The sequence below is a fragment of the Bubalus bubalis genome, chromosome 3, assembly GCF_019923935.1.
Source record: "Bubalus bubalis isolate 160015118507 breed Murrah chromosome 3, NDDB_SH_1, whole genome shotgun sequence".
Classification (NCBI taxonomy): Eukaryota; Metazoa; Chordata; class Mammalia; order Artiodactyla; family Bovidae; genus Bubalus; species Bubalus bubalis.
The window spans coordinates 1,857,379-1,880,973 of record NC_059159.1 but is presented as its reverse complement, the minus strand read 5'-3'; the positions used below and the strand labels follow the sequence as shown (position 1 = coordinate 1,880,973).

Here is a 23,595-nt window from a genome sequence, read left to right as displayed (position 1 = left end):
TAAGGAAATCCTTAGAGTGCTTATTATGGTACACTTTGAGTGACATCATTTAATGTTTTAAAAAATATTCCCTTTTGTGTTTTACTTCATTTTTGCTTCTTTTGATCTTACCCGCATGGTAGGGTCACGCATTGATGACTTCATACATTCACTGAGGCGCCAAAACATCGACTTAGAAGTGGACGCCCTTGGAACAAGAAATGGCCCCAGTGCGCCATCGTACAACGGGGCCATCACTGTGACAGGCGATGACGAGGTATGCCGGGCTGATGCCCTCACATCAAAGACGGGCGGGGACGTGCGGTTTGAACAACGCACACCAACTGACACAAGCAGATGGGATATTTCTCATTTTTAGAGGTTAATTCATTCTGCACATTCTTTATTTGAAAACTGAATGCATCACAAACAAAGCCTACTGCTGTGTTTAAGTGAAGGTGCGTTATGGAGCTTTATAGTGAGTGTTTAAAGTGAAAGTCGCTCTGTCGTGTCCAACAGTTTGAGAACCTACATGAAATTCTCCAGGCCAGAATACTGGAGTGGGTAGCCTTTCCCTTCTCCGGGATCCTCCCAACCCAGGGATGGAGCCCAGGTCTCCTGCATTGCAGGCAGATTCTTTACCAGCTGAGCCACAGTGTTGCTGCTAAAAATCACGTGATGTATTTTGTCTTAGTTTAGGCATAAACAGTCACACAGCTAATGCTGTTGCACTTGGTACAGATCAAAATACTGAACTCCTTGCCGTATGTTGGGAATTAATTGAATAATATGAGTGATGGTTCACGACACTTAGTGCTTTAGCCTTCCTGTGTTGTCCATCATTTGAAAGCTTTTCTACCATGTACTTTCATTAAATTTTGTATTTGCTTGCTGAGGACTTAGAATGCATATTTGCTATGCTTTAGGATCCCAGATTTTCTATAGCATGTAACACCAAAAGGCTGAATTGCTTTCCTGTACTCATGGACATCATTAGCAATGGGCTACTTGGAATGCTTAATTCTTCAGAACACATTCAGACGGACAGAAGCACGTATTTTGAGGTAAGTGTAGTATTATCTCACTTTTCGTGGGTCATGAGACGTTTTCAGGAAAATACTTGAAATGCTGAAATAACAGGGTAGTTTTTATGAACTTATTCTCGAATGTTTATGTTTTATATGCAACTAAATTAGCATATATATTTATATGTACACACATACGTGTATACATACACATGCAATATTTAGCAATCATTGCAAAGCATTGTAACTTTAATTGGATGACAAGGCCAACGAACAACAGAAATACAATTAATTGGAAAAAAATGATGAATTTTGGGCTTAGATCTGTTACCATCTGTGGCCCTCAGTAGTGGGACCTAGTTAAACAGCCAGCATCTTAAATGCCAGGCTTTGTGACCTTGTAACAACCAAACTTTGGTAGGTCTAGGTTCAACAATCCACAAAAAAATGCAGATAAAAAGTTTATCAAGGGGCTTCCCTGGTGGCTCAGTGGATAAGAATCTGCCTGCCAATGCAGGAGACATGGGTTCGACCTCTGGTCTGGGAAGATCCCACAGGCCACAGAGCCACTAAATCTGTGGGCCACAACTACTGAGCCTGTGCTCTAGAGCAGGGAGCTGCAACCCCTGAGCCCACGCGCCCAAGCTCCACAGCAGGAGAAGCCGCCGTGGTGAGAAGCCCGAGTGCCGCACTTAGAGAGGAGCCCATGCGGCAACAAAGACCCAGCACAGCCACAGATAAAAATAAACAGGAAAAATTATAAAGAAAAAAAAAAACTTGATCACAAAGCTCCCTTAAGAAGGAAACAAGACAATGTTGGCAGGAGGAGTGGGGGCTGAGTTGCTATAAAGACAAGTGATGGGGCACATGGAAAACCAGAGGCGCTCAGTAATTGCACTTACTCTCATTATTGAGGTTAGTACTGTTTTTCTTGGGAATTCTTCAGGTTTCCATGAAAGAATGTTCAGCTGTGACTAGACCAGGGACCAGCTGAATTAGAACTAGAAGACACGCTTGTATAAAATACAATTGGCCGGCCATGCCTGGATCCCGAGTCAGAACCTCCACAGGGGGTGTCAGTGTGCCGATCTGTATCTTCACATCACCCCTTACGTCCCTCTCTGTGTTGAGTCTCCCTTTGCCTCCTTTAAATGATGCCTTGGGCATACTCTGTAGCTCACTGGTCACTTTCTGTTGTCAAAAATTACTCCAGTGCTGTCCAAAACCTCAAGTTCTTGTCCGGTTCAAAGACATCCCTCAGCAGTAGCCTCGTGGGGCTGAGAGAGAGTAAGCAGCTCTCAAGGCTCAGGGTCCCGACCTCAGAGATGAGCAAAGCAGTGAGGCAACCAGTCACCGATGAGATCAAGGCTTCGAGCCAAACCCAAAGCCCTCTTTAACCTGTACAGGGCTTTGCATCGCTTTAACTCAATGCTTTTATGTGGTGTGTGGGCTGACCATTTTTCTCCAAGCCCAGACACCTACCTACTCAATAATTCATACCCGCCAGCACTTTGAAGGCATTTGAGCTTCCTCCATTATATTGAAGGAGAGAAATGGTTCCTCCTACATGTTGAGCTGAACTGACTTGGTCTCAGGTTCTGAAGGTACCACAGTGGCTCCGCCGTCGACAGCCCACGACCTCTGTGTATTAAAAGTCAGCCTGGATGCAGTCAGCGCAGAGCTGGGGCAAAGAGCCTGTGTGGTTACGTCTCCCGTTGCTAACCACGGAGCGTATCCAGTTCAGGCGATGCAATGGAGTTTGCTTCTTCATCAATCAAGATGCACGTTCCAATGTCCCAGCCGCCTTAACACACGACTAAGGAAGCGAAGTTTCAAACAAACAGGACCTTGGGAAGTGCTCTGGGTAGTTAGACCACTTCACGCATTGAAATGATTTGGTTTAGAAATAGTATAAATGAAGCCTATACCTGACCGCCCACGTGTTCGGCATGATTTCAGGAGCACACGTCTTACGAGCACGAGTACCTGGGCATGGCCTTCTTCTGGATCCCTGGGGCGGCCTGCTTCACTCCGTACATCGCCATGGGCAGCATCGGTGACTATAAAGTAAGAACAGCTATGGAGCCCCTGTCCTGCTCCGTACCCTGTAACACCCACACGGAGAGTGAGACGAAGTAGATACAGGCAGACGGACGACTGAATCACTCCGCTGTATGCCTGAAACCAACACGACGTTGTCAACCGACTATACTCCCATATAAAATAACAATTAATAAAAGCCGAGCAATAAGAAAAAATGCAACAAAAGGGATTAAGTCAAATTTCTCAAATTTTCCTCCCTGAGGGAAAAAAATGTTTCCTATACTAAGTAGTAATGATAATAAAAAGCAAAAGTCCTTATATGTTCTTTTATATTTTTTTATTGGAGTATAATCGCTTTACCACGTTGTGTTGGTTTCTGCTCTACAAGGTGATTCAGCCGTATGTACACATATATCCCCTCCTTCCTGAACCTCCCCCTCCCCATGCCACCCCTCCCCACGCCACCCCTCCCCAGGTCACCCCAGAGCCCCGAGTGAGCTCCCTGCGCTGTACAGCAAGCTCCCGCCAGCTCTCTGCCTCCGCAAGCCACCCCCTCCCCCCTCCCTCCCTACCTCACCCCTCCCCCCATACCTCACCCCTCCCCCATCCCACCCCCTCCCCCACCCCTCCCCGGGTCACCCCAGAGCCCCAGGCTGAGCTCCGTGCACTGCGCAGCAGCTCCCACCAGCTCTCTGCCTTACACATGGTAGCGTATGTGGGTCAGCGCTACTCTCCCAATTGCTATGTTCTTAACACCCTGTGACCCCGCCCCCATCTTATGACCACACATGTATATGTGCATCGTGCACCTAATTTAAACAATGCTTGAAACAATGGAGGGTCAACCATTTGAATAAAAGCTTGGCAAATATACGGAATATGCTATTTGCCTTAAATGAGAGACCTCAGGAAGGATAGCTCAGAAGGTACCATCAACTGGCTGGGAACCGCAGATTCTGTCTGGTGGGTTCTACTTCCCTGCTGACACCATCCCATCCCTGTTCCCAACGGAGGCGAGGTTCTCCGGTGTAACAGCCCTAAGCAATATACCAGAGTACTTTGGCTTATTGCTGGAAAAGAGTGTCCCTTTAAAGCTTCTTTTTGTGAAGATTCTATAAAAATGTCAGGAACCCACGGTAGACTTTCTGTGCATCCATGGTGCTTCCCTGCCACGCAAGTTCCCTCCTCGTGTTTCCACGTCCTTAGCGTCCTCTGCTGGGGTTCCCTCTGCACCACTGAGCCTTGTGAAAGTTCAGCAGGTGCTGCTGGTGGACTCAAATTAATTTTCACTTACCCTGCTCTTAAACTATCCTTCTCTTGAGCAATTTCTCCCATAAGAAGCAAAGCAAGATGCCAATTATAAGTGTGCTGTTTACATTCAGCATAAAGCTTAAGAATCTTCCAGGAAAGTGTGCACCTCCTTCTCCTGAAACTCTGTGCATCTTGCAAGGCAAGTGTCAGAGGCATCAGTAGCTTTGACAAGAAAAGAATAAGAATCTTCTCACCACGGCAATGCTGTGTAGATCCCTTCTTCCTGGAGACAAGGTGGCATACAGCATTATCAATGCCCCTGAAATAGGAACAGGGCAAGTCACAGTGTCACTTGCTAAATTAGCATAATATATAAGAGAGACATAGGGGAAATGAATGCTTTTGTGCTGCATATTTGCAATTTCCCCAGCCTAAACTATTCAAAACTTTTGATGATTCTTTTGCTTCTTTATCAGAAAAAAGTTCACTCCCAGCTACGGATTTCAGGCCTCTACCCTTCCGCTTACTGGTTTGGGCAGGCGCTGGTGGACATTCCCCTGTACCTCTCGATCCTCCTTCTAATGCAAATAATGGATTACGTTTTTAGCCCAGATGAGTTTGTGTTTATCATTCAAAACCTGGCAGTTCAGGTAAGTGGCAAAAGTTATCAAATGGCTTTCCTAGACTACTTTTCATAAATGCAATTGCATTATTCATCTTCAGCCAAAGAGCCTCCCATTATGTTTGTTATAGCTTAGATCTGGAAAGCTGAGTTTGAGTTGTTGTTCAGTCCCTAAGTTGTGTCCAGCTCTTTGCAACCCCATGGACTGCAGCACCCCAGGCTTCCCTGTCCATCACTATCTCCAGGAGTTTGCTTAGATTCATGTCCATTGAGTCAGTGATACCATCCAACCATCTCATCCTCTGTTGTCCCCTTCTCCTGCCTTCAATCTTTCCCAGCATCAGGGTCTTTTCCAATGAGTCGGCTCTTCGCGTCAGGTGGCCCAAGTATTAGAGCTTCAGCAACAGTCCTTCCAGTGAATATTCAGGGTTGATTTCCTTTAGGATTGACTGGTTTGATCTCCTTGCTGTCCAAGGGTTTAAATATAAATATGTATTTAGATAGCATTTACCTTAGGTGACTGTAATATTTCTATTTTCAGACCCTGTGTATAATTGGCTATGTCTCATCTCTTGTTTTCTTGACATATGTGATTTCATTCATTTTCCGCCATGGGAGGAAAAATAGTGGCATTTGGTCATTTTTCTTCTTAATTGTAAGTATGCATATGGTGTATGTTATTTTATTTTTAAACTATTTTTAATAGTTCTGAGAATGTATATTTCAATCTTTGTAGTAAGCATGGTGGTAAATTAATATTGCTTTCAGAATGTTATACTTTGCTGAAACTATGCTCTTTTTATTTTAGGTCACCTTCTTCACCATTGTTGCTAATTATCTGAATGAATACGGATTCCTAGGGCTGTTTCTCTGCACCATATTAATACCACCCTTCACACTGATTGGTGTTCCACTCATTTTTTCTGAGGTGAGTAATTTCACATCTGTTCTGGGCTCATGAAATGTGCTGCCGTTGGAGAAAACTTTGGATATGATACAACGTACGTAGAGCCCTCAGCTGGTCAGCATTCGATGCCTGTCTTCAGAAGATCACTTCACGTCCCACAGGCGAGGGTCACAGTCTCCTTCAGGAGGAAGCCCCGGCATTCTTTATCAAGGTCAGAGGCAAAGGCACAGTGGTGGAATTTTGCAGTTCTCTTGGTCACTCTCACACCTGGGGGCAAAGAACGTACTGGGAGGTAGCAGAGATGCCCTTTTTCTATTCATTCCAGACACATGAAGTTTAAAGTTCCTAAGAGACGTGCAGTGGGAAATGGCAAGTGGTCACTTGACATAGGAGCCTGAAACTCAGTGTGTGTGTTCAAAACAAAAGCTGAACCCTTGAGATTCACATGCTTATGAGTGATGTTTAAAGCCACAGGACTAGCTTGTATAATCTACAGAGTAAGCGTTGTTAGATTGAAAACAAGATGAAGCATTTGTCTTTGAACTACAAACTTTAAAGATTGGGAAGAGGAGGACTCCACAAACCAGTTTAAGAAGGAGCCTGTGAGGGAGGAGAAAAAAAGGAGGAAATTTGTGCACCAGAATCTCATCTCTGAAACCCACCCTGAACACTTAGGGTAAATAAGAATGTGTGTCGGATGGCAACAAAACATGCTTCAAAAAGGATGGAGGGATTCGTCTAATGAGCGGTCTAGAAAGATGATAATTGAGAAGAAACTGCTGGGCTGGACCACATTAGAGTCCTTGGTGATGTTCACAAGACAGGTTTCAGTGGAAGGGTGGACACAAAAGCTTAGAAGGAGTGAGCTTAGTACAGAATGCAGAGTGAAGAGCCAGTGAGGTGGTCATAGACACATAGTTCTAGGAGCTTTGCTAAAAAGAGTACCAGTGAGATGGAAGAGTGGATGAGTGAGATTAGATTTAGGTTTAAGAAAGGAGATACTGTGCTGATGTGAGAAAAATTTTAGATGAAAGAAAGACGGAAGCCAAGTCCTTGAAGATCTGGGGAAAGATGGCATAAAGAGTACAAGTTGCAGGGGGTGGGAGGGCTCCCGTCACTAAAGCCGGAGTCTTCCAGACGCAGATGGAGAGGATGGACTTGTGCACCCAGGGCGGGGCGGTGGTGGGACGGGAAGGGTGGGGCAAGTCGAGAGAATGGCATTGACATGTACACACCAGCGCGCATAGGACAGCGAGCTAGCGGGAAGCTGCACAGGGAGGTCGGCTCAGTGCTCTCTGAGGACCTAGAGGGTGGGCTGGGGAAGGGGGCAGTTCAACAGGGAGGGCATGTATGCATATTCATATAGCTGATTCACTCCATTGGCTGGCGGAAACCAACACAACATTGTAAAGAGATTATACTGATCTTTGCCCGGTCCAATTTAAAAAAAAAGACGCCACAGGAAAAAAAAGATCATGACCAGAGCATATGGAAACTGAAATAGTCTCCTTTCTTAGGGAGAAAGGGTAAATTATCATCTGAGTGAAGTGAAGGGAGGTCTTGGGACTTTGAAGGTAGAAGAAAAGATGTGAAAAATTGTTTCAGAGAGCAGGTCAGCAGAAGGGAGACAGTGCTAGAGGACACCACCCCCCCCCCCCCGCCCCGCCGACCCTACTTTCCAAGTGAAGTCAGCAGAGTTAAGTTTCTGCCATCTTGTCTGCTTCTCTTGTGTAACTCAGGAGAAGCGGAGAGTTAGGTTTGACCAGGGTTAGGGTTTTGCCAGATGAGTTGATGAAGCAAAGGGTCAGAGGCAGCGTTTCTGTATAAAGAGAGTTCATGACAACGGACCGTGGCGTCTAAGTTCGGGAATGAGGAAGGGGAGGAGACAAGGAGGGCGTCTGTGGACAGAGGAGTGGTGGGTGGAGCGTCACCAACTCCAAATTATAGAGAAAGGATGCTCAGAATAAAATGGGTGGCCGACAGGGCAAAGACCAGGGAGCCTGAAGTCGATTTTGGATATGATCCAGTCCTTGGATGTTAGCGAGATGACGTCAGGATCCTGGCAGGTCATCCAATATGAAAACAATCATCTTAGATGGTGGATGGCTGTGTTGGTTAGAGATTTACTACATCAGATTAAAGATGCTCAGAAAAGAAGTCTTGGGAAATACAGCTCAAGAAACAAAACAGATCCTTTGCCCCTCATTCACAAAAGAGTTGGGAGACCTTTTAAATAGTACTGATGAAAACCACGCCTTTGAGTGTGTGCAGGTGAAAGCCCAAGTGAAGAGCTTTGTCTTCTGGCTGAGGGACGGTCACAGGTATTCCCCAGAGCAGGGGGAGCGGGTGACGGAGCAGCGCGATGGTTCTATAGCCACAGGTGTGGCGAGAAAGGCAGCGGGCGGGGGGTAAGTCCAGGCACGTCTTGCCCTTGGCTTCAGTGGGTCCCACAGCACCACCCAGGTTTCTGCTAGCAGAGCAAATCCTGCTCAGTCCTGCACAGACGCATCTGAGCTACAGCCAAACTCAGGTTAGCAGGTAGGTCGCCAAGTGACCTTGGAAGCGAGGAAGGTGCGCAGTTAGGAACTGACTCTTACCTGATGTAGAAGAGGACTCACGTAAAATGCAGGCGAGTCGTTTAATGGGCATCATTTTTTGTGGGAAGAGATTCACACACAGATCAAGGTGCATCTAAACACCCCTTTCTCCTCGTTCCACAGATTTCTCCGGACTCTGTGGATTACTTGGGGGCTTCAGAACAGCAGGTTGCATTTCTGACGTTGCTAATCGTAAGAAGATGCTTTCATTTAAATGTTCTTGCCTGAGGGGACAGCTTTGTATGCTCTGTGTTAAATGAACAGTTTTAATTTCGCCACTTCAGTTTTAATTCCTCACTTCCGGCATCTGGCCACTAGTTAATACTCATCTGACACTGAGTGGGAAGCCCGACTCTCAGTGCTGTGGGTAGCGCTAGTAACAACTCATTACTATTTCTTTTCTTACAATTATTTTATTTATTTACTTAAAAATAAACAGAGAAGCCTGCATGGGCTCTCTCTGGTTGCAGAGCTGGGGCCGCGCTCTAGCTGTGCCGTGTGGGCTCCTCACTGCCCCGGCTTCTCTCGTGGTGGAGCACGGGCTCTGGGCTCTCAGGACTGAGTGAGCTGTGGTTCCTGGGCTCAGCTGCCCTGTGGCACGTGGGATCTTCCCAAATCAGAGATCGAACCCATGTCCCCTGCACTGGCCGGCAGATTCTTCCCCACTGAGTCACCAGGGAAGCCCAGCTTACTATTTCTGTCATGATTTCTCTTAAGTACAGTAACACAGACTAGGAGAGCTTCATAAAATATTAACTATATTATCTTTCAATCTTGTGAAAATGTTACCAAATCCTTAAAAGCCTTGTACATGATCAAGCTCCTTAAATCAATTCCAGTATGGAAGTTGCTCTTGTACTGATGCTCACTGTGATTGTCTTTCTCTCCCCAGCCTTACCTTCATTTCTTCATTTTCCTCTTTATCTTACGATGTCTGGAAATGAAATTTAGGAAGAAACCAACGAGAAAGGATCCTGTGTTCAGGTTAAGAAAATTCAAATACTATTTCATGTCTTATCTTAATACTCATTGTTTGTTGCTAAGTTACTTCAGTCGTGTCTGACTCTGTGCGACCCCAGAGACAGCAGCCCACTAGGCTCCCCCGTCACTGGGATTCTCCAGGCAAAAACACTGGAGTGGGTTGCCATTTCCTTCTCCAATGCATGAAAGTGAAAAGTGAAAGTCAAGTCGCTCAGTCGAGTCCGACCCTCAGCGACCCCTTGGACTGTAGCCTACCAGGCTCCTCCATCCACGGGATTTTCCAGGCAAGAGTACTGGAGTTGGGTGCCATTGCCTTCTCCGACTCATTGTTTAAAGACATTTTAATATGTGTAATTAATTGCATAGAAAGTCTTATGTAGAATTGTTCTGAAGGGACTATGTAGAGTTGCTGTTCAGTCGTTCAGTCGTGTCTGACCTTTGTGACCCCATGGACTGCGGCACGCCAGACTTCCCTGTCCATCACCAACTCCTGGGCACATCTATGTAAGCAGTTGGATAAGTCTAGGCATCCAGGAAGGAGGAGTAGCTGAGCAAAAGGATGAAAGTTGGAATAAACACCACCTTGCTGCAGATTTAAGAAGACAGCTGGAACGAACTTGGAGGCCTGTATTGCAGGACCATGAAAAACTAAACTGAAGCCCGGTACTGGAGGGTCTTGGGTAGAGAAGCTTAGGGAGGGTTTTGAAAGTTACACCGTGGAAGATGAAGACAGATGTGCTTTGAAAACCTCGCCTTACTCAGAAGAGGAATCAAGCTCAAGTCCAGCTTAAGCAAGCAGAGCAGGAGAGGGGCGGGGAGACAGCTCTGTCTTAGGGCATCGGCTGCCAGCGGAAGTTTGGGAGAGAGACAGGGAGCAGCCGTAACCAGAGGTGTGGGATGATGGAGGAGAGGATTCGGTTGGTAGCAGTTGGAAAAGGGTAATTCTGACACACATTCCCAAGAAGCGACGGTGCTCAGTTACTGGTGAGTCCGAGTCCTGGGGTCTGAAGGTCATGCCTCTGATGATAAGCATTTTGGTCCACTGTTGCCACAAAGCCTTCAGAATTCTGAAGTATCTGTGCTAAAATTACAGTTCCTAGGTTCCTTTCACATGCAACCCTGCCTCAAAATCCTTTTCCAGAGAAGTCACGACCGATAAGGAGGGTTATGCTCAGGCTTAAAAGCCAGGCTGAAGTGAAAGTAGCATCATTGATGGGAGCAAAGCTGTTTGAAAGGAAAAAGGTGTCGACTAGAAACTTAGAGAGTCTGCTGTGGATTCTCTACCATCTGAGCCACAAGGGGAGCCCCACAGCTACTCAATCTGTCCAAATAATTGATCGCAGTACATACAAAATTCACCATTTTGGGGACATGTTTCCCACTGGAAACCTCTTGGATTCGCACTGTTTTGCTTTTAGAATTTCGCCAAGGAGCAGTGCTGTTTTTCCAAACCCAGAGAAACCCAAAGGAGAGGATGAAGATGTCCAGACGGAAAGAAGGCGAACAGCAGACGCCGTGGCCACCCCGGACGCGGAGGAGGTAGAGCCGTGAAATCGCGCGTGGACACTTGACTGTCAGGGCAAGGGGGCCAGTCGCAGTCTTACTTCTCTGAAAACACGTGAGGTTCTTTAGTCGTTACACATGGAGCCCATCGTTTGGCTTCTGTGAGTATGCAATGCCCACAAAGATGAGAGAACCGACTTCTTCATGCCTTTTTCAGAGTCGTAGTTTTGGCAAATAAAGCTAATCATCACAAAACCAAAGCGAGACTTTGTAAGTTTTCTAAACTGAGTAGTTTACTGCAAGCAGTTCAGGGCAGAGAGTTCATCTGAGTGTGTATGTCTTTGTGTGCCTGGGTGTGTCTGTTTGTGTGCCTGTGGGTGTGTTTGTGTGCCTGTGGGTGTGTGTACATGAACACACATCTTCACAGACCTACTGGTTGAATGGATGTCTCTATTCCAGTCTTCGGAGGAAGAGCAAGCAGGAATCGTATGCTGCAGTACAGATGTCTTTTCCCTGAAGGAATGTATAAGACTGGGGGAGTTTGCTGGAAAATGGCAGTTTCTAGGGGGGAGGGCTGGTCTGACTCATGGCATCGAGCAGGAGAGATCTGGACCCGGGGAGGAGGGGACATGCGCTCGTTTCACGGTGAGAATGAAGCTGCATCGGACTTTCCTTGCCTTTCCAGAAACCTGCCATCGTGGCCAGCTGTCTACGGAAGGAATATGCAGGCAGAAAGAAAAACTGTTTTGCCAAGAGGAAGAAAAAAGTAGCCACAAGAAACGTCTCTTTCTGTGTGAAAAAAGGTGGGAAGCAGTCGTTCTGCTGGCACCGTGAGGTCTCCTGAAGGGCCTGGCAGGGTCTGAATCCGGGGCTGTCTGCGGATGAACCCAGAGGGCAGCCAGCCCTCCTCCACAGGCTACGGCCGAGCCAGCCTGTGGAAAATCTCAGCTATAATTACAATGGTGTTTCCTTGCATAGGAAGACAGTTCTGTTCCATTCAGACAGACACGCAGGAAAGAGCAACGATGAGAAAAATGACCAAAAAGGAGGCGGTCCTTCTGTTAAGAAGGCTGGGCTTATTTTTTAAGTAATATAATTAATTTCACAACAGGGATTCGTTCCCAGGAAGGCACCCCCTGGGGTACCACAGTGCATCCATCCTCACAAACGGCATGTTCTGCAGCGTGTTGGTTAAATGCAAAATGCGCTTCAGATTCCAGCTCAACCTCAGACTGGCTGCATGACCCTGGTCATTTTGTTCTCAATTCTCTTTGCATCTCCATTTCCTTGCCTGCAAAATGAAGCTAGTGACAACACTCAGGGGTGTGTGCGAAGAATAAGTGAAATAATGCCTATGGGTTGACACACGGTGAGCCATGAAAGAGCATTTGTGTTACTTTTATTGTAACAATTTGCAGGGATAATTCTGAGTGTACCTGTTTCTTTCAGGTGAAGTCATAGGGCTCTTGGGACACAACGGAGCCGGTAAAAGCACAACCATCAAGATGATAACTGGAGACACGAGACCGACCGCAGGGCAGGTGAGTAAGCACACGGAGATGCGCTCCTCAGTGCTGCCAGAACAAACGTTTCCAGTGACCATAGATGCCAATCTCAAAAATATATATCTGGTCCTTTCTTATTAATCATTGTGACTTATGCATTGAATGAAGAGGGCTAATGAAAAATGTCTCCCCTTAATTCCAAAAATAGTTAGGCACCGAAGCCTATGTATTATCTATTCTATGCCTTCTACTGAGTGAAAAATAGACACACTCACAGGAAACATTTGGGAAAGTAAAGCTAAACATTAGCTTTGTTCACGGTCAGAAGTCTTTCTTTTTTTTTTTTAAACTTATGTATCCTGAGAATTTGCTGAATCGGACTGCCAAGATCCAGGATTTATTCAGAAAATAGTACTCTTAGATTAGTGAAAAATTGTCCATGTTCCAAAGCAAAAAACCACAATAGTATATGAATACAGGGGGGTGCTATGCCTGGGCCAAGTTGTGTAAAGTAATGGACAGAGGATTGAAGGATTGCAACTTTGTCTTTTTTGTTGTTCTTTTTTTAAAATAATATTTATTTATTTATCTGCAATGGCTCTTAGTTGCAGCATTGAACAGGGATTCAGGGATTGAACCTGAAGTTATAGGGCTCAATCCCAGGTTCAGGGATTGAACCTGGGCGCCCCCCCACATTAGGAGCACAGAGTCTCAGCCCCCAGGCCACCAAGGAAGACCCACAGTATCACACGTTTGAAGGGCAGACGCTGTTGACACTGGTCAGAAGGTGAAGGCCAGAGGGCGTGCTCACCACGAGAAGCTGATGGCACTCTTGGTTTCCGTTCCCCTCTCACTCCTCGGCAGCCAGAGCGGTCCTTAGAAAAATGCAGAAGTGCTCATGCCATCACCCTGCTTATAACCCCGCAGCTGGAGTGTGTCCAGAACCTTCACCGGGGCCGCAAAAGGCCCTGTAGGGTCTGGGCTCCGTTGATGACCTTGGCTCCCACTGGCCTTTAGTGGTCTTCCCATTGTGAGACCCTGGGGTGTACTCTCCCGGGGGCTGGAGTGCTCTGCCCTCGGCTCTTCGTGTGTCTGCTCATCTCCTTCTCATCACTTTAAAATCCACATCCCCAGAGGCCTTTCCCTGTGACACTCGGTGCTAACACCTTTATTGCCCTGAAAGCGATCAGCGGGCGCTGCGATTCACTCACGTGCATGCTTGCTGATGTGTTTCCTGTTTCTCTCTCTAGACTGAAAGTTCTAGGAGGCCAGGTTAGCGAGGGCTCTCCTCCTCAGTCCCGGGCAGAGACGACACAGCCCCGACGTCACGGGCTTGCCGTCCCTGGGCAGGCCCCAGTTCCCACTCCCAGCTCCACCTCAAACGGCCTCCTGCACGATTCCAACAAAGGAGGCTTGTTTGTTTCCTCACGTGTGAAACAGGACTATCCAGCTAATGCCCCAGTCGGGTCGGGTTTTTCTGAGGCCAAAATAATTTAAAACACAGAAAATGTAAGCACTGGTACACACACCTGTTGTTATTATTATATGGCACAGTATCCAGCTCATAAAAAATAATAAATGCATGTATTTATTGATTCCTATGTGCCAGACTAATGCTGAGAAGTTTCCATTTACCTTAGTTCAGAATTTCTCAGGTTTGGCCCTGGGGACATGTTGGGGTTTGGGGGGCCAGGATGCTTGTTTTTGTTGTTTGTCTTCTCTTTTTTTAAACTTAAAAAATATATTTTTATTTCACATTGCCAGTTAACGATGTTGTGATAGTTTCAGGTGAACAGCAAAGGGACTCAGCCATGCATACACATGTATCCATTCTCCCCCAAATTCCCCTCCCATCCAGGCTGCCACATAACACTGAACAGAGTCCCCTGTGCTGTACAGCAGGTCCTTGTTGGTTATCCACTTTAAGTATAGCCACGTGTATGTGTCCATCCCAAACTCCCTAACTATCCCTTCCCCCAGCCCATCCCCCTGGCGACCATAAGTTTTTTCCTGCATCTGTGAGTCTGTTTCTATTTATCAGTTCAGTGCAGTCACTCAGTTGTGTCCGACTCTTTGTGACCCCATGGACTGCAGCACGCCAGGCTTCCTTGTCCATCACCAACTGCCCGAATTTACTCAGACTCGTTTCCATCAGGTCGGTGATGCCATCCAACCGTCTCATCCTCTGTCGTCCCCTTCTCCCACCTTCAGTCTTTCTTAGCATCAGAGTCTTTGCCAATGAGTAAGTTCTTTGCATCAGGTGGCCAAGTTATTGCAGTTTCAGCTTCAGCATCAGTCCTTCCAATGAATATTCAGGACTGATTTCCTTTAGGATGGACTGGCTGGATCTCCTTGCAGTCCAACAGCCCAAAGGACTCTCAAGAGTCTTCTCCAACACCACAGTTCAAAAGCATCAATTCTTCGGCGCTCAGCTTTCTTCACAGTTCAAGTCTCACAGCCATACATGACCACTGGAAAAACCATAGCCTTGACTAGATGGACCTTTGTTGGCAAAGTAATGTCTGTACTTTTTAATATGCTGTCTAGGTTGGTCACAGGTTTTCTTCCAAGGAACAAGTGTCTTTTAATTTCATGGCTGCGGTCACCATCTGCAGTGATTTTGGAGCTTAAAAAAAATAGTCTCTTGCGGTTTCCATTGTTTCCCCATCTATTTGCCATGAAGTGATGGGACCGGATGCCATGATCTTAGTTTTCTGAATGTTGAGCTTTACACCAATTTTATCATTCTCCTCTTTCACTTTCATCAAGAGGCTCTTTAGTTCTTCTTCGCTTTCTGCCATAATGGTGGTGTCATCTGCGTATCTGAGGTTTCTGTTTTTAAATAAGTTCATTTGTATCATTTCTTTTTAGATTCTACACATAATGTCATACGATATTCCTCCTTCTCTGTCTTACTTCACTCAGTATGACAATTCCTAGGTCCATCCATGTTTTTAAGCTTTTTATCCCATTTTGGCACAGTGGTTGATCAACAGTCTGACACCTGTGTCATTTTGGACCAGATCATTCTTATTATGAAGGGCCGTCCTGTGCATTGCGGGATATTTAGCAGCATCCTTGGCCTCAACCCCCTAGATTCTCAATCAGGACAACACAAGTGTCTCCATACGGGCCAGGTGTCCCCTGGCAGCAGGGCTGGAAAAAACTAGCGTATTTAATCTTCACAATATACTTGTGAAATATCCCGTGATTGTAACGATTTTAACTTTGGAAAAACAGAATCTTCAATAAATACCTGCTCCTATGGATGTTTGGATCAGTAAATGAAGTCAAGCATTGGACAGCCAGGCTTACCAGGTGGCTCAGTGGTAAAGAATCTGCCGGCCAATGCGGGAGACAGACTAGGGTTGGATCCCTGGATTGGGAAAATCCCCTGGGGGAGGATATGGCAACTCACTCCAGTATTCTTGCCTGGGAAATTCCATGGACAGAGGAGCCTGGAGGGCTAGAGTCCGTGGGGTCACAAAGAGTCAGGCATGACTTAGTGACTAAACAACAACAATTGGACAACCAAATAAGTGACCTTGAATTCTTTCATGCACTTGGTAACGAAGTCCAAACTGTGATAGAGAACCTGTCCTGCAACAGTGTGGAGGGTCTGCCTTTTCGTTTTCAACCATCTTTTCCCCAGAGCTAGCGATCACCCGCTCACTTCTGGACTCTTGGCCCTGTGTGAGCAGGAGGACACCACTGAAATAACGCTCATCGCCTACACACGTGGTTTTGGAGGGAATGTGAGAATGACCTTGTCTCTGCAGGTGCTGCTCGCAGGGGGCAGCGGAGGGGCGCCCCCGGGGTTCCTGGGGTACTGCCCCCAGGAGAGCGCGCTGTGGCCCGGCCTGACGGTGAGGGAGCACCTCGAGGTGTCGGCCGCTGTGAAAGGGCTGCGGAGGGCGGACGCCGAGGCCGCTATCACCAGGTGCGTGGGGGGGCATCACCTGCTCCCCACCTGGGCTGAAACACCTTCACACAGGATGAGGCGGGCGGTGCTGATAGCTCCATACTTGTTGATCGTCTAGACCCCAGTTCAGTGTTTTCGCTCTCTTTAAGCCTGGAGAGAAAAAGGCCATGCGTTTTATTTCTTAACTGATGTATAGTTGACTTAAAATACGGTGTTAGTTTCAGGTATACAACAAAGTGACTCAGTCATATTTTTTTTCAGATTCTTTTCCATCATGGGCTATTACAAGATACTGAATACAGTCCCCTGTGTTATACAGCAAATCCTTGTTGCATAGCAATTTTATGTATAGTAGTTTGTATCTGTTAAACCCAAAGTCCTGATTTATCCCGCCCCTCACCCCTTTCCCCTTTGGTAACCCTAAGTTTGTTTCTCTAGCTCTGTGAGCCTATTTCTGTTTTGTATATAGAATCATTTGTATTATATTTTTAGATTCTACATATAAGTGACATCATATACTATTTGCCTTTGTCTGACTTACTTCACACTAACTTCTCTCGACCTATCTGCATTGCTGAAAGTGACAATATTTCATTCTTTCTTACGGCTGAGTAATCTCCCATTGCTTGCGTGCACCACACCTTCTTAAACCAGTTGACCACTGATGGGCATTTGCGCTGTTTCCATGTCCTGGCTACTGTAAATAGAGCCTCAGTGAACGCTGGAGTGCATGTATGGTTTCAGATTGAGAGTTTTCGTCTTTTTTGGATGTCTGCCCTAGTGTGGGATTGCACGATCTTTGCAGTATCATATAGGATCATATACTCACTGTTCTCAGTACAGAAAGAAGGCACTGCAGATATGAGTCTGGCTGCCAAGAAGGGTTCATAAAACACCCTAGGTGGTTTCAATTTTAGGATCACTCTGAGCCTCATTTAAACTCTCTGCATCTGTTCTGACTTGCTGGTTCTCCCCCACGCATCCCCGCCCTGAGCAGGGTGCTGTGGGTTTGACTCCTCCTGCTTCCCGCAGGCTGGCAGACGCGCTGAAGCTGCAGGACCAGATGGAGCTCCCCGCCAAGGCCTTACCCGAGGGAGCGAAGAGAAAGGTAGGGAGGGGCCGTCCCCCCCCCACACCACCCTGCGCGCGCCCCCAGGCCTGCGCCGACGCGGCTCCTCTCTGTTGCAGCTGAGCTTCGCGCTGAGCGTCCTGGGGAGCCCGGCCGTGCTGCTCCTGGACGAGCCGACCACAGGGATGGACCCCGAGGGGCAGCTGCAGATGTGGTGAGGGGCGTCGGGGCAGCCCTGAGCGAATGTGTCACCTGTAACAGCTGGCCCTGAAAAGCCCTGCTGGTTCTGTTAGATCGGCGGTGAGAGGGGTGGTTTCTCCTGTGCTGACAGATCCTTCCCCTTGGGCTCACGTGTATGAACGCACCTAGGCAGCCGCTTTGCAGCTGCCATTTGGAAGTCTGAAATTTCCCACTAAAAATGTCCTTGACGCAATAAAAAAAGACAAAAAAATTAAACCGTTGTTTATAAAGGGAAAGATGTCCACATTACCAGAAAAAAACAGTATGAAGAAAAAAAAATGCTGATGTCATATCACATCCGTTTTTATTAAGGAGAAAAAGGTAATTGTAACTCAATCCTCACTCTAAAAATTTCATGTTCATCTTAGCTCTTCCAAGTAAGTATTCAAGACTCACTTTTATATTTAATCAGATCAATCTATTATTAAGTTTAAATCTTTTGCAACATCACCTGATACATAATTCTTATGGAGGGAAGAATAAATTCATGTATTCTCTTTTTTGACATGCAAATTATTCATTTTATCTTATTTAAAAATTCTTTTATTGACGTATAACTGATGTATAATATTATATTAGTTTCAGTTGTACAATATAATGATTCAAAAATTTGTTATAGATTATACTCAATATATTCTCCAATCACTTGAAGAATTTTCTGAAATCTGTCATTCTGTGCTTTGGGGCATATGTCATTATCATCACGCTTGTACGTAAGGTCTCCTCTTTCCTCCTACTGCCTTCTCATAAATATTATTGAAATGCAGCGTCTCTGTAGACAAGCTTGTACCTGCTATCATTCCCTGCATTCAGCCGAAGCCCTGCTCCGAATGAGACACCCTGTCTGCTTGGTTCTTTCCATGCCTGTTGTCCCTCCGAACCTCCTGTCTTTGAGGAGTGAATCTGAATTCGCTCTGTTTCATAAGTGCCCGTGGAAACGCCGTTATGTTGTTTTCACACCGTCTGGAGCATCCCCACTAGTTGACGTTTATTTTCCTTGGCCTCACTTCAGGCAGCTGATCCGGGCCTCCTTTAGAAATACAGCGAGGGGCGCCCTGCTGACCACCCACTCCATGGCCGAGGCGGAGGCCGTGTGCGACCGCGTGGCCATCATGGTGTCCGGGAGCCTGAGGTGGGTGGGTCCCTGGGTGCGCTCTGAGTGAGGGCATCTCCCCGACACGGTGGTCTCTGCGTGGAGCTGGGCTGGCCGGCTGCCCTGGTCCCAGGACCCCGCGTCCCCAGCGGTGGGTTTCCCCTCGCTTCCCCTGCCGGCTGACCCTCCTCTCACCTCCAGGTGTATCGGCTCCATCCAGCATCTGAAGAGCAAGTTCGGCAGAGACTACCTGCTGGAGATGAAGCTGAAGAGCCTGGCCCGGCTGGAGGCTTTGCACGCTGAGGTCCTGAGGATCTTCCCCCAGGCTGCTCGGCAGGAGAGGTCAATGCGGGCTCATTCTGATTCGTCCTGGTCTTTGCTCTGTTTTTCTGTGATGGCGAGATATAAAAGCTTTATCTTCCCATTCTTTTTTTAAAAAAAACTATGTGGGAATCATGAGGACTTCAGTGAGTAGTTCAGTTCAGTTCAGTCACTCAGTTATGCCCGACTCTTTGTGACCCCATGAATCGCAGCACACCAGGCCTCCTGTCCATCACCAACTCCCGGAGTTTACTTAGACTCACATCCATCGAATCAGTGATGCCATCCAACCATCTCATCCTCTGTCGTCCCCTTCTTCTCCTGCCCCCAATCCCTCCCAGCATCAGAGTCTTTTCCAATGAGTCAACTCTTGAGACATCCAATTCCAAGGGATAGCACAGGCGGGAAATAAGAGAACCAAGTCCTGGTTTGGAAGCTGATTCTTGTAAGGGAATTAACATTCTTCCTTTTTCTTTTCTTTTAATTTTCAAGGGCCTATTTATTTATTTTATATATTGGATTGCAGCTGAGTTCACAATGTTGTGGTAGTTCTAGGTGCACAGCCAAGTCCTGGACGAGCCTGCTGCCCCTTCCCAGACGTGGCACCCGTTCGCGGCTGTGCCTCTGGGTCCTGAACTCAGGTCTCTCTCCTCGCCCCCAGGTTCGCCTCCCTGGTGGTCTACAAGTTGCCTGTTGAGGATGTACACCCTTTATCACACGCCTTCTTCAGTTTAGAGACAGGTGAGAGTGCCTGCTGCAAGTGAGCCTCTGGAAACCGATCACGTTCAAGTCTTGCATAAAACCAGCATAAGAAGTATCAATACATGGGCCCAAAATGTGACATTATACTATTTTATACGATAAGGGCTTCCCTTGTGGCTCAGCTGGTAAAGAATTCACCGGCAATGCAGGAGGCCAGGTTCAATCCCTGGGTCTGGAAGATCCCCTGAAGAAGGGAAAGGCTCCCCACTCCAGTATTCTGGCCTGGAGAATTCCAGGGCCTATATAGTCCATGGGGTCGCAAAGAGTCGGACACGACTGAGCGACTTTCACTTCACATACTATAAATAGTAAGGTTTTAATCCAGTGGTTCTCAGCCAGTGATTTGGCAACTTCTGGGGATACAGGCAGACCTCAGAGGTATTGTGGGTTGGGTTCCAGACATCACTATATATTGAATGCTGCAGTGAAGGAAGTCTCATGAGTGTTTTGGTTTCCCAGGGCATATAAAAGCGATGTTTAGGGGACTTCCCTGGCAGTCTAGTGTTTGAGACCTCACCTTCCAATGCAAGGGGTGCAAGTTCGATCCTTGGTCGGGGAAGCTAAGATCCAGCATGCCTCAAGGCTAAAAAGTCAAAACATAAAACAGAAACAATATTGTAACAAATTCAATAAAGACTTTAAAAATGGTTCACATCCAAAAAAAAAAAAAAAAGGCTGTTTACACTGTACTATAGTTTATTAAGTGTGTGATAACATTATTTCTAAAAACTGTATTAGTTGCCATAATTTAGAATATTTTATTGCTAAAAAAATGAGAGCCTCCGCCTGAGTCTTAAACGAGTGGTAATCTTTTTTTTATAATAATATGGAAGATCATGGATCAGCATGAAAAATAGAATCCGAATGCAACATTTGAAATATCTTGAGAATTAGCAACATGTGACACAGAAAGACAAAGCGAGGAAATGCCGCTGGGAACGCAGCGCCACGGTCGAAACAGGCGCAGGGCGGCCGCACACCCATGGTTTGTGAAAATGCAGCTATAAAATGGGATCCCTGCGTTTTCAGCTTTCACAGCTGGTGGTGTGGTTGGGGGTATAGTTGGCATCTAGTAGGTCTTCTAGGGGCTTCCCAGGCGGCTCATTGGTAAAGAACCCGCCTGCCAATGCAGGAGACGTGGGTTTGATCCCTGGGTCGGGAAGAACCCCTGGAGAAGGAAATGGCAACCCACTGCAGTATCCTTTCCTGGGAAACCCCACAGATGGGGGAGCCTGGCGGGCTACTGTCCATGGGGTCACAAAGAGTCAGACACGACTGAGTAACTAAACAGCAACAACAAGGTCTTCTAGAGGCCAGGGGTGATGTTGATCTAGTAACTAACTGTTGTCTAGTAACTAACTGTCCACGAGAAATCGCGACTCTCCAGGGTCTTCTTTCCACTCGTGGTTCTTCTCTCATATGTATTTGCATGTTTGGACTTTCAGTCACAATCCATGTGGGTAAAAGGCAGTGAACTCAAAAATAAGATTGACTTCCCTGGTGGTCCAGTGGTTGACTCCAAGCTTCCAGTGAGGGGTGCACAGGTTTGATTCCTGGTCAGAGAAGATCCCACAAGCAGCCAAAAAAAAAAAAAAAACCCATAAATTTAAAAAATAAAAAAGGATAATTCCAGGAACTTTTGTTTATAAAGGGGGTCTTTGGCAAGGTGCCAGGAACAGTGCAGTTACCTGAGGCTTGACACCAGGGTTCCTGTTCTCAGGTCCAAAGGGATGAAGTGAGGAGGTGGTGACGGGACCCTGGGAGTAGAGTCGGGTAGAATCTGCCATCTTGAGGGAAGAAGTGACCTTGAATCAAAGGACATGCCTGGGGTCAGGGAGGAAGTGGAGGGATAAAAGCTCCATCTCCTCTCTCTCTGTCCCTCCTCCTGGGCTTTCCACTGGCGGAACCCCCCAGGTGGAGCCCACCAAGTCGGGCTCTGGAGCAGAGAGCAGGGTGGAGGAGAGTGAGGGCGGATGCAGAGCGGCTGGAGGCAGTGGTCCAGCCTTTAGCGCAACCCGCATGGGCAATCCAGAACCTCGCATCCTGTTTTCAGTCTTGTGGCCCTTCTGCCCAAGCTCTAAGATGATGAGAGAGAGGACCACGTGGTGAATGTGCATTCCCATATTTAATCCAAGTTTATTACCCACCTTGTGTATTTAAGATCTGTCCGCGTGTGCCCTTGGTACATGACTTGGCAAATTTATAAATGAAAGACATTTGCAGTCCTAATACACATCCATCCTTCTGCAGTTAAACAGAACTTCGACCTGGAGGAGTACAGCCTCTCCCAGTGCAGCCTGGAGCAGGTGGGTCCATTTTGCACATCCCACAGCATCCCAGGTGGCTCAGACGGTAAAGCATCCACCTGCAACGTGGGAAACCGGGCTTCAATCCCTGGGTTGGGAAGATCCCCTGGAGCAGGAAATGACAACCCACTCCAGTATCCTTGCCTGGAGAATCGCATGGACAGAGGAGCCTGGCAGGCTACAATCCTTGGGTCAGACAATCCCAGAGAGTCAGACATGACTGAGTGACTAACACTTTACTCTTCATGGAATATAAAGATACCATGTGTGGACACACTCTGCACTCACTTGGGGCTACAGGAAGCAGTGGTCACCCCATCTCTTTATTTCTTCCTCTGTTGCAGGTTTTCCTGGAACTCTGCAAGGAGCAGGAGTGGGACGATTCTGATGAGGAAGTTGATCTCTCCATGAGGTGGAAGCTCCTGCAGGAAGAGCCTTAAAGCCCAAATCCACTATTTTTAAGACCATATTTTATAGCGTTAATATACCTTGGCTCAGATATGATTTCAAAATGCTTTTGAAACCCACGTCATCACTTTTCTCAATAACATGATGGATAGTGGGACTAAGGAGTAAGGTCAGAGCACTGATGCTCAGCAGACCAGGCAGCCTCCGAAACAGCAACTGAACCCAGTGTTTCACATGGCAGCAGATTTTTTTTTAAATGCACCTGATTAGGGAATTTTTATGTTTCTGAGAATGATACAGAAATTAAATTAATTTAAAGGTCTCTGACCTTTAAAATCTTAACTATTTTCTCTTTTTAAGTAGGCAGGTGGCTAAATGGTAAAGATTTCGCCTGCCGATGCAGGACACACAGGTTTGATCCCTGGGTCGGGAAGATCCCCTGGAGAAGGGCATGGCCACCCACTCCAGTATTCTTGCCTGGGAAATCCCGTGCACAGAGGAGCCTGGAGGGCTACATAGGCTCACAAGAACTGGACAAGACTAAACAATGATCAGCCCTGGGTGTTCTTTGGAAGGACTGATGCTAAAGCTGAAACTCCAGTACTTTGACCACCTCATGCGAAGAGTTGACTCATTGGAAAAGACTCTGATGCTGGGAGGGATTGGGGGCAGGAGGAGAAGGGGACGACAGAGGATGAGATGGCTGGATGGCATCACTGACTCGATGGACGTGAGTCTGAGTGAACTCCGGGAGTTGGTGATGGACAGGGAGGCCTGGAGTGCTGCAATTCATGGGGTTGCAAAGAGTCGGACACGACTGAGTGACTGAACTGAACTGAACTGAAACAATGACTGAAACAACGACAGGGACAAAGTGAGACCGGACGCTGAGAGTTTGCTGTACGGGAGGCGGAGTCTAACGATTTCACGGCAGCACAGGCTTGCTGTTTTCATTTCTTCTTCACCTGTTCTTAATTTACTCATCTCCCTTTCCTGTCACTTCTCAGATTTCAGATTGTACAGTCATGTTTTATCTGTTGTGATGATACAGGAAATGTGAA

General features: G+C 46.9%; 1 protein-coding gene across 10 annotated transcripts in view; it reads left to right on the top strand.

The window, feature by feature from the left end:
• ABCA9 (ATP binding cassette subfamily A member 9) overlaps positions 1 to 23,211 on the top strand; it is a 54,151-nt gene extending 30,940 nt beyond the window's left edge. For 9 of the 10 annotated variants that reach the window (XM_044938502.2, XM_044938495.2, XM_044938501.2 and 6 more), the window contains 19 exons: positions 123 to 256; positions 906 to 1,043; positions 2,964 to 3,071; positions 4,775 to 4,948; positions 5,462 to 5,575; positions 5,729 to 5,848; positions 8,548 to 8,616; positions 9,317 to 9,408; positions 10,824 to 10,944; positions 11,594 to 11,711; positions 12,358 to 12,449; positions 16,193 to 16,353; positions 17,368 to 17,443; positions 17,524 to 17,618; positions 18,657 to 18,776; positions 18,939 to 19,079; positions 19,720 to 19,799; positions 22,071 to 22,126; positions 22,471 to 23,211. In XM_044938502.2, coding sequence (XP_044794437.2) covers positions 123 to 256; positions 906 to 1,043; positions 2,964 to 3,071; positions 4,775 to 4,948; positions 5,462 to 5,575; positions 5,729 to 5,848; positions 8,548 to 8,616; positions 9,317 to 9,408; positions 10,824 to 10,944; positions 11,594 to 11,711; positions 12,358 to 12,449; positions 16,193 to 16,353; positions 17,368 to 17,443; positions 17,524 to 17,618; positions 18,657 to 18,776; positions 18,939 to 19,079; positions 19,720 to 19,799; positions 22,071 to 22,126; positions 22,471 to 22,566 — 2,105 coding nt within the window. In that variant the 3' untranslated portion in view covers positions 22,567 to 23,211. The remainder of the gene's footprint in view (positions 1 to 122; positions 257 to 905; positions 1,044 to 2,963; positions 3,072 to 4,774; positions 4,949 to 5,461; positions 5,576 to 5,728; positions 5,849 to 8,547; positions 8,617 to 9,316; positions 9,409 to 10,823; positions 10,945 to 11,593; positions 11,712 to 12,357; positions 12,450 to 16,192; positions 16,354 to 17,367; positions 17,444 to 17,523; positions 17,619 to 18,656; positions 18,777 to 18,938; positions 19,080 to 19,719; positions 19,800 to 22,070; positions 22,127 to 22,470) is intronic. The other variant, XM_044938498.2, reaches the window with a different exon arrangement.
• Positions 23,212 to 23,595: the final 384 nt, after the last annotated feature.